The sequence below is a fragment of the Pseudophryne corroboree genome, chromosome 2, assembly GCF_028390025.1.
Source record: "Pseudophryne corroboree isolate aPseCor3 chromosome 2, aPseCor3.hap2, whole genome shotgun sequence".
Classification (NCBI taxonomy): domain Eukaryota; kingdom Metazoa; phylum Chordata; class Amphibia; order Anura; family Myobatrachidae; genus Pseudophryne; species Pseudophryne corroboree.
Window position 1 is genome coordinate 504,983,377 of NC_086445.1, and position 10,849 is coordinate 504,994,225.

Consider the following 10,849-nt stretch of genomic DNA (forward strand, 5'->3'; position numbering starts at 1 on the left):
AAACAGCTCAAAAATCCTGATTTATACTTAAGCGTCTAAGGTAGTCCTTTATCCTAACTATTCAGTGATTGGGGCCTGTATGCCAGTTCTCAAGCTTTTGTTCATAAATGGCAAATCATAACATACATTGGTGATTTATTTTTTTTAAAACCCAGAAACAGCACGGTAATAGTCATTGTGATTGGTTAAATACTGCGTTATTTGCCTTTGCAATAAGTGAGACTATTACCCTACAGTTCCAGTGGGATAAATGGAGCCGTTTGCCGTTGTATCAGTGCTGTGGCCTGATAGTGCAGCACAGTAGATTATTGCACTGGAGATCTGAGCGATTGTATAGGATGTGTATGTAATACATTTGCCTTTCTGCAATATCGTTGATAAAACATTAATCAGATCGATTGGTTGTCTGACAATTTCACTTTATTTATTCCACCCGGTTATTTTAACGTTTTATACAACGAATTTTGTTTTAATGCATTAATAAATATAATGAAATAATTAGTTTTTACATTAATCATTTTTTTTAAAGAGTGTTGCCATTAGAAATGACTACTAAGTTGTGTAGATCATTTAAATATTTTGCAATTTAATTATTTTAAAATATGTTTTAATTACTAAAATACTCAAACACTGTAATACAATTGTTTGGCGAGGAAAAAAAATGCCCAAAATCTTCCTAAAGAAAAATCCTCAATCTACATCAATAAAATCTGAGAGTCGAACAGTTATATTTTCATTGTGGAGTTTCTTAATTGCTGCACTTAATTCATAGAATAACATGTACTCTTGAGTTGTGATGTCCCAAGTTTACCATAATAAAATGCCTTTCTCATTTTTATATGTCTACTATGTTTTATTGCAGACTATCTTGAACTCCATGCATAAATATCAACCCAGGTTTCATATTGTGAGAGCCAATGATATTCTGAAACTACCTTATAGCACTTTCAGGACGTATGTGTTCCCAGAGACTGACTTTATAGCAGTGACTGCTTATCAGAACGATAAGGTAAGAGTGATATAGGATATGTACAGCAACAAGTGTCTATAGTACTGCACCTGCCCAGCGTAATTGCGCTCGTCTCTCATTTTCTGTTTTCTGTAAAAGTATGTTTGACTCGACTGGGCACTAAAATGTATATAGAACTTTAATATGAATTTCTAGTCGGTAGTAGCATGAGTTTATGAATTGTGAATTCATGCAGTACATATTTTTATGGTATGCTGGAATGGGATTATTGGCCTAATTAATACGTTGTGGTTTCGTTTTATGTGGCTTTCACGCTTTGTGTGTTGGTTTGTAGTAATTTCAGGAATAAAGATCTCTGTCCTCTCAGTAGTAACATAAGGCCTGACCTGTACATGTTTAATTAGCTTTAGCTGTTTAGTTTGGCTTTCCTCTTTATATTCATATGGCTAACATTGCATTAAAAGATTGATCTGATCATAAGGCAGCCACACACATGTACACATGCAGCATGTCCAAACGCCAGGGCACGCCTTTACCCCTTGCTGCTGATGCTAATTGACAGATCTGTCGGAGGGTCCTGGTGGGCTTGTTCCAATCGTAAACTTTATGGCACAGTCACGATCGATTAAAGAACACTAACACTAATAGGCTGCAGCTCAGCCACAAGCTGGCCAAGGCTGATAGGCAGTGTGCATCTTGTCGGAGACTGGGCATATTATTAAGATCTTCTTGCTGATTCACTCCCCTTAACGTAGATATAGCCTGGAGACTTATGTAGTATTTACAGATGCAAGGGTTAAAAAAGTATGTAAAATTTAGGATTAATTTGCATATAAAAACCACACACAATCGATGTTTACAATGTTACAATACATTATATACACACACACACACACACACACACACACACACACACACACACACACACACACACACACACACACACACACACACATAATCAGGTCATTGATTTTTGGTGGTACAGTTGACTAAATCTACTTTTATTCAATGTTATTTAAACATTGTAGTTTTAGTATCAATTTTATTTGGGGCCAATTCTGACTAATAATAATACTAATAATACTAATAATAATAATAATAATAATAATAATAATAATAATAAATCTATGTATGCATAAATATGTAAATAAATGTTCATGCAATGATGCTTGCTAAGGATGCAAAGTTCCATACTGTTAAAAGTATAACGGGCCTTTTAAACAGAAATTAGAACAAATATATTTTTATTCGATTTGATCTGTCAATGTGTAAGCCCTGCAAAGATTGCTATTGAAAATATCTGAGAATCAAAAGAGAAAATCGATTTATTTGAACAAATATACCATATAGAAGATCAGATATGCATTTTTAAAGATATCATCTGAGGGGGACATATTTCAAAAGTATGAATTATTTATTGACCTAATGTCGCCTGCACTAGTCAGTCTTATATGAGAGATAAGAATAGCTTTTAACCAACGCTGCAATGTTTAGTCGCCATCTTTCCTCCAGGGGGCTCTGAAAAATAACTTGCTATCATTAAAACTCTATTAATAATTCAAGCCAAACCTCAGCATCATTTTTAATAAAGCATGCGGTGTGTTAAACCAGGGAGGCTGTGTTCTGTAACTGTGCGGAAGAGAACCTGCACTAGGTAATGCACTGGTCACTGTGTAATTGTATGGAGGGGGACCTGATATAGGTAGGACACTGGTGTAATTGTATGGCATGGAACCTGCAGTAGGTAGGACACTGGTAACTGTGTACTAGTATGACAGGGAACCTGTACCTAGTAGGGAACTAGTCACTGTGTAATTCTATGGAGGAGGACCTGCACCAGGTAGAGCTAAAGCACTGGTACAGTAACTGTGTAACTTTATGGCAAGGAACCTGCACCTAGCAGGGCACTAGTCACTAGGGGGCAGATGTATTAACCTGGAGCAGGCATAAGGAAGTGATAAACCAGTGATAAATGCAAGGTGATACACGCACCAGCCAATCAGCTCCTAACTGTTAATTTACATATTGGAGCTGATTGGCTGGTGTGTTATCTCCTTGCACATATATCACTGGTTTATCACTTCCTTATGCCTTCTCCAGGTTAATACATCTGCCCCTGGGTAACTGTGCGGAGGAGGGGGGGGGGGGGGGGGCTGAACTAGTTAGGGCACTCGTGACTGTATAACAGCATGTTAGGGAACCTGCAGTAGGCAGAGCACTGGTCATTGATGTAACTGCATGGAGGTGTATCTACATTGGGTATGGCACTAATCACTGTGTAACAGCATGTCAGGGAACCTACCCTTGAATAGGGCACTGGTCACTGTGTAACCATATGGAGGGGGACTTGCACTAGGTAGAGCAATGGTCACTGTGCAAATGAATAGAGGGGAACTTGAACTAGGTAGGGCACAGTCCACCCTGTAACTGTATGGCATGGGAACCTGCACTGGGTGGGTAGGGCATAGATCACTGTGTATATGGCAGGGAACCTGCACTATATATGGCACGTGTAACTGTATGGAGGGGAACCTGCACTAGATAGGGCACTAGTAACTGTGCAACTGTATAGAGGGGAACCTGCACTAGATAAGGCACTAGTAACTGTGCAACTGTATAGAGGGGAACCTGCACTAGATAGGGCACTAGTAACTGTATGGAGGAAAACCTGCACTAGATAGGGCACTAGTAACTGTATAGAGGGAAACCTGCACTAGATAGGGCACTAGTAACTGTGTAACTGTATGGAGGGGAACCTGCGCTGGATAGTGCACTAGTAACTGTATGGAGGGGAACCTGCACTAGATAGGGCACTAGTAACTGTATAGAGGGGAACCTGCACTAGATAGAGCACTAATAACTGTGTTACTGTATGGATGGGAACCTGCACTAGATAGGGCACTAGTAACTGTGTAACTGTATAGAGGGGAACCTGCACTAGGCAGGGCAGTGGTCGCTGTGTAACTGTATGGAGGGGAACCTGTGCTGGATAGTGCACTAGTAACTGTATGGAGGAAAACCTGCACTAGATAGGGCACTAGTAACTGTATAGAGGGGAACCTGCACTAGATAGAGCACTAATAACTGTGTTACTGTATGGAGGGGAACCTGCACTAGATAGGGCACTAGTAACTGTGTAACTGTATAGAGGGGAACCTGCACAAGATAGAGCACTAGTATCTGTGTAACTGTATGGAGGGGAACCTGTACTAGATAGGGCACTAGTAACTGTGTAACTGTATAGAGGGGAACCTGCACAAGATAGAGCACTAGTATCTGTGTAACTGTATGGAGGGGAACCTGTACTAGATAGGGCACTAGTAACTGTGTAACTGTATAGAGGGGAACCTGCACTAGGCAGGGCAGTGGTCGCTGTGTAACTGTATGGAGGGGTACCTGCACTAGGTAGGGCACTAGTAAATGTTTAACTGTATGGAGAGGAACCTGCAGAAGGTAGGGCATTTGTCACCCTATAACTGTATGACATGGGAACCTGCACTGGGTTGGGCACAGTCCACTATGTGGAAGGGAACTTGTACTATGTAGAGCACAGACCGCTGTACATGGCAGGGGACCTGCATTAGGTACACAAATCACTCTGTAGCTGTGCCGGGATTAATGCTGGAATACTTTTATTTACAGAAAAAAATTTGGAATGCAAAACGTATATTAACCCTGCCAGTGACACAGCTAAAGGGATCACCGCAGCTAAACCACATTAAATATGTATCATTGTTAGCCCTTTCTTAAGATTAGAAAATGTTTGTCTCCTCTAGCTGTTGTGGAACCGTTGGGAGGGCATTCTGGGTATTATAGTTCCTCGTGGCCTGGTCTGTTGATTTGATAATCTAGGTCTCCCTGTACTACCATCCTGTTTTTTTTTTAATGTATGTACTGCATATTGTACAGATCACTTTATAGCGAGATCCATGTTATAGTATGTAGTCATTAAGGATTTTTTTTGTAACAATTACATTTCGATTTTTCTTTACAGATTACACAACTTAAAATTGATAACAATCCGTTTGCTAAAGGATTTAGAGATACGGGTAATGGAAGACGAGAAAAAAGGTAAATACAATGTTCAGTAGCTATAATAACGTGTAGGTAGAGTAAATGCAATATAGCCATACATAAGCCTGAAGTGGGCTGCAAAGCTATGAGATGATGGCCAGTTATCGGGATAAATGTGATCACACCGGGACTAATTGTTTGTTTCATGCATTGTTTTTCTAACCAGGAAACAGCTGACTCTCCCGTCCCTACGGATGTATGAAGAGCAGTGCAAGCCAGACAGAGATGGGGCAGATTCGGACGCCTCCTCCTGCGATCCTGCCACAGGCAGAGACAGTATGCACTCCCCCCTGGGTACTGAGCCCAGTCCATTGAGACTCAGCCGCAGTAATAGAGGTAATTTGCCTCTTGCAGATTAATAACACAGCATGGCTAGCCTGGACCCTCACTAGTTACTGCATATAGTCATTATTGCACCACAGCAAATTCAATTATTAATACTGCTCTTATTATTCTGGCACTTAGTCTTGGTGTTTTTGTTGCTAACATTATTTATTGCTTAAAATACGGATAGCAATATAGGGAGGCTGACTTTACTCTGTCTGATGGACTGTGGAGATAGGTTATGCTTTGAACATTAACACTGTTCAGTATTTTGCTGTATAGTAACACTCACATGAATAAATAATTCTCACAAATCACTAAACTAGCACATTCACCTTTATGGCCAGAAACATAGTGACTCACAATCATCCTGGGCCTTGAAATGCTTTGGGTTAAATATTTGTAACACATAACATAAGCACATAATGAACACCAACCTTAATTATAATTTTAATTATCTAAAATGTTATCTTACTATATAATGACTGAGACAAATATCTGATATAAGGTCATCCTTACTGTAAAATGTATGCAGTTTATTTAGAAATGAAATGTACATTGCATTAATATTGGTAACAGGCAATGATTTTATGTAATGTACATTGCATTAATATTGGTAACAGGCAATGATTTTATGTATACATATACAAGGTGATTTTATAGCTAGTTCTCCTTCCGAATTACTTAATGTGTTCCCATATCAGTGCAGTATATTTCTATCATAACATATAATTTAGGATATTAACCCAATCTATGCATATGTCGGTGCTTGTACTGTTTTAATGTAGAGACAACACACACACTTCATAGTTTTAGTTATATTTTAGGATTATTAAGATATTTTTATTCTTGGCATATGTAGATATTAGATGGTGTTTATTTGTGGTATTATATAGGAAGAAAGGGCTTGTGTAGTATAATTTTAACTTAATATATTTATTTTTCACAACTCAACCAGTCCTTACAGTTTAAAGTGTGAACCCATACATGGTACTGACCTCTGCCCTATAATTGTTTCTAGTCATGTATGTGTAGTATTGGAAGAAGTATTCCTATTTACACTCATCAGCTCTTCTTGTTATTCTCTGTAGTGTTGCCTAATTTGCACACTTTGGTTAGTAAATGTGTTACATTTTTACCCTAATATCCGTCAGAGCAGTCTGACAATAGCAGGAATCTCACTGGAGGCACATAAACAGTAAAAAGCAGTCCTAGCTGGTGGCATAGGCAGAACATACTATACTATAGATGTACATCAACAAGTGAGGCTCTGAGTTGCTCATACTGTATAGATGAAGGTGAAATCCTGAATGAAGGCTTGGATTCTCCCGTCACTAAGTGGTAGGACCTTGCTGTAGTTACAGTACATATACATGGAGAAGAGGGTGAAAAGAGGAATGAACATAAGGCAAATATAACATGTCTATAGAAAACTAGCTTACAGACTCTGCTTTTATTGCTGCTATGTTATATGTAAATATATGTTATATGTAGATATGTGATATCACTATTGTATATCTGCAGATGAGAAGTATGCAGCAGACAGCGATCAGGAGTTGGAGAGACGGGATGTGAGGACTATCAGGGGTCACAGCAGTCCCGGGGGGACAATCTCCACTCCCAGCAGCCCCAGGCTGGAGGAGAGGAGCAAGGAGAAGGCCACTCCAGACAAGAAGACAGAGTCACCCGAAGGCCGCAAGGACACTGACAGCATATTCAGTGCCCGGAGCTTGGAGAAGGACAAGCTGGAGAGCAGGAGGAAGGAGGAGGCCAAAAATGATCAAGAATGTGGAGGTTTGAGTAAAGAGACCTTTTCCCCACTAATGGTACAGACTGACAGCCCACCGCACTTGAGTGCAAGCCACCTGCAGAGCTTAGCGCTGTCTGGCTTCCACGGACAGCAGTTTTTTAACCCCTTGAATGCTGGACAACCCTTGTTCATCCACCCAGGACAATTTGCAATGGCACCTGGAGCTTTCTCGGCCATGGGCATGGGACATTTATTAGCCTCTATGACAGGAGCAAGTGGCCTGGAGAACGGTCTCTCAGTGCAAGGAGCAGGAGGGGCAGCTACACCTTTCCCATTCCACCTTACCCAGCACATGCTGGCCTCTCAGGTAAGCCCATGTCTCCGTCATATGTGCAGTCATTTGTCTGAAAAAAATTGTTGTATTGTGGACCCTACAAAAGCAGCACAAAAGTAATAATGTTTTAGAAGAGCTTCTTTTCCTTTAAAATTGCATTCTACTCTCATGAATGATGCGAATAGTGTTTGTCACTCTCCACCCATCTGCACTAGAAGTAGGGCTCTTGTTAAGTCTTTGGCAAATGAAACGTTTTGTAACCTTCTGGTTTCCTGCTTGAGTGAATATGATACGGAGTTTTCAGCTACCTTTCGGCATTGTTGCTGCTTATTAGAAATGGTCCTGGTGGTCCCATTGATGTAAGATCCAGTTTCTCCCCAAGCCGATGTGAACCCCAGTGAGACAGAACGGTGACACCAGAGCCTGGGTGATACTATCGCTGTCTGTTACTTCCTTCTCGCTGCTGAGATCTGTAGAGAATGATGTTGTAGTGTATACTGACCACTTCCCTACTGCCCTCAGTTTGTTTGAAATGCAATTTAATAATTAAATTTTTTATGTTGGAATTGTCGCTGATTTGTGTTTGTGGTTAAGTAGGTTCCTTTCCCCCCCCTTTTTTAGTTCTGCCCCCAAGAAAAAATATGTTGCATAATAAATTGCAAATAATTGTCAGTATCTTTTACAATGGACCTGCCTATGTGTTTATTCCATGTAATCTCTAAACTGATAATGTCCTCATTGGTGTTGTCTGCATTTGTAATTCGTCTACTTGAGAACTGTTTTACATATATTATCCGGACATACGCGTTTTATTGGTCTAATCGATGTGTAAGGTCCCAGTACAGACAGAGCTGTATATAATAAGTCTGTGATATTTGGAATCATGTCAGTATAAATCGCTAATTGATGACAATTAACCCTTTGTGACACGTTTATACTTCCCCTGTGTAGTAGATGGATTGCTCATATACTAAGCGCTGTCTTCTCTCTTACAGGGAATCCCAATGCCCACGTTTGGAGGGCTGTTCCCGTACCCTTACACGTACATGGCAGCTGCTGCAGCGGCGGCATCCGCTATGCCAGCCACAAGTGCTGCCACCACAATGTCAAGGAACCCTTTCCTCAGCAGCTCTCGGCCTCGTCTACGCTTTAACCCTTACCAGATGCCTGTGGGCATCCCCCCCAGCACTAATCTCCTGACCACCGGATTGCCAGCAGGCCTGAACCCGGGATCTGAGAGCTCCAAACCTGGCAGCAGTCGAGAATCCAGTCCCATCCCAGACACTCCTGTCCACAAGAGGTCCCACTCCAATTCCCTTTCCCCAAAGACCTCCATGAAGGATTCCATAAACGAGCTGCAGAACATCCAGAGACTGGTCAGTGGCCTGGAGAGCCAGCGAGAGGTCTCCTCAGGCCGGCAGACACCAAAGTGACTGGCAGCTTATGCCAATCACATGAGCCACAAGGGCTGAAAAGCACTGGGATTTTGTACAGCACATTATAACTATTTATTAAAAAGGGTCAGCGAACAAAAAACGAGTACTTATTTAACACACTGGGAAACCCCACCAGTTATGATGGTTTGAGAAGAATTCAAATATGATATGTATAAATATATATATGTATATTATATATATTCATGCAATACAGAGGATACACCTTCAAGCGTGCACCTATGGGGACATCAAGAACTCATATAATAATAGCGCCATTGTGGAGAAACTCCCCTTTAATATACAATTCTTGGAACGGCCCAAGAATGCAGAGACTCAATGAAATTGATGATGGACAAGGGGGAGCAAGGAATTCCTTAGATTTCTCTATGAATGAGGGTGGGGGGGCTGGGAGGTCTTTGTTTGGAAATGACTATTGGAAGCATTAGTCAAATATTAAGTATGTCTACTTTGATTATCAAGACAGCATAACTGAAAAAACAAATTCAACACAAATACAATAAAAAGAAGCAATGACAAAACAAATTCTAACATAACTTAAGATGCCACCCTCAGTTGAACTCAGATAGGTAGACTGCATTCTTCACCAAATCACCGGTCTGGGACAATACTGGGTGTGTATCTAACCTGTGTGCCAGAGATATTTATGAAAAATAGTAATTTGTGTAAATAAGCTATACGAATCCCAAAATATGCAAATTGGTATTAATTTATTCAGAGTTGTACATGGTGTGTACATAATATTTAGAAAATAATTCATTGCATTTAATTTTTTTCAATTTACATTATATATATTGTAAATGAAAACTTATCTAGCTCTTTGTGATTGAAGGAAATATAATATGGTTTTTTTTACTGTGTTTTATTATTTTCCCGCCTGCTGTTAAGGACAATCATGTGCCATCCTTGCATTGAGTAAGAGCTTGGTTTAGAAAGTTTTAATGGTAAAAACTAAATTAATGACCTAATATACAGAGCGGGGTATAAAATGCAGGAATAAACCTCAGGTTTTTGTTCTCACTCCAGTTCAATAAAAAATAATTATCATAAACTGTGCTATATTTGTTTAAAAATACATGATTTGAAACGTGCTGGTTACTCGGGTATCTATCTGTTCAATTTTTTTTTGTTTTGTTTTAAAAAAATTCCTCACATCTTTCAATAAAAAACGTTAAAATAAAAACTGGTTTCAATCATTACAGATCAAAGAGGTGTTGCTGCTCCATAGCCATATACTGTATGTCTGCATATAGTTTTTCGCTGATGTTGGAAAGTTACTCCTTTTGTAATTATTTTCATTCCTATCTGAAATGTATCTATCTATTCGTTTCATGTGTTCACAAATCAGGCATTTTATATACAAACATTAAAATAAAGTAAAAAAAAATAACAAAAAAACAACGAACTAAATAATTAAGAAACAAATTGCTAATAATAATAATAATAATAATAATAATAATAATAATTAATAATAATAATAATGTATTGACTTATTTTTACTGTGTTGAATTTTATTATTTTAAAAGCCCATATAATAAACATAGGAATGCCATAATGGACCTGGAAAGATCAATGTGCACAATTACTTTTAATTGTGATGCGGTAGTAACTGATTGAAAGCTATAAGTCGATATACTGAGCCATTTTAGAAGCTTTGCTATACTTATATCCTAGAATCGGGACGAGGATTAGGCGCTGACCAGAGTTGTGTATGTTAGTTATTATTTTCAATTAGAGGAGATGTAGGGATTCTGTTATAAATTACTGATGGCTGCATTTAATTTCGATCAGGAAAGATTAAAATGTTTCCATGCATATTAACATCCGCTTCAGATGATTCGTATGTAAACTGTAGTAACACTTTTATAAATGGAGACAGTGGATTTGGTTTCCGATTCACTAAACTATTTCCATAGACTTCATAGTTGATTACTCCAAGAACT

At 39.2% G+C, this 10,849-nt stretch overlaps 1 protein-coding gene across 1 annotated transcript in view; it reads left to right on the forward strand.

Moving 5' to 3' along the window:
- TBX2 (T-box transcription factor 2) overlaps nucleotides 1-10,089 on the forward strand; it is a 16,811-nt gene extending 6,722 nt beyond the window's left edge. The window contains exons 4-8 of the mRNA XM_063954022.1: nucleotides 863-1,009; nucleotides 4,965-5,041; nucleotides 5,211-5,380; nucleotides 6,893-7,485; nucleotides 8,448-10,089. Coding sequence (XP_063810092.1) covers nucleotides 863-1,009; nucleotides 4,965-5,041; nucleotides 5,211-5,380; nucleotides 6,893-7,485; nucleotides 8,448-8,885 — 1,425 coding nt within the window. The 3' untranslated portion in view covers nucleotides 8,886-10,089. The remainder of the gene's footprint in view (nucleotides 1-862; nucleotides 1,010-4,964; nucleotides 5,042-5,210; nucleotides 5,381-6,892; nucleotides 7,486-8,447) is intronic.
- Nucleotides 10,090-10,849: the final 760 nt, after the last annotated feature.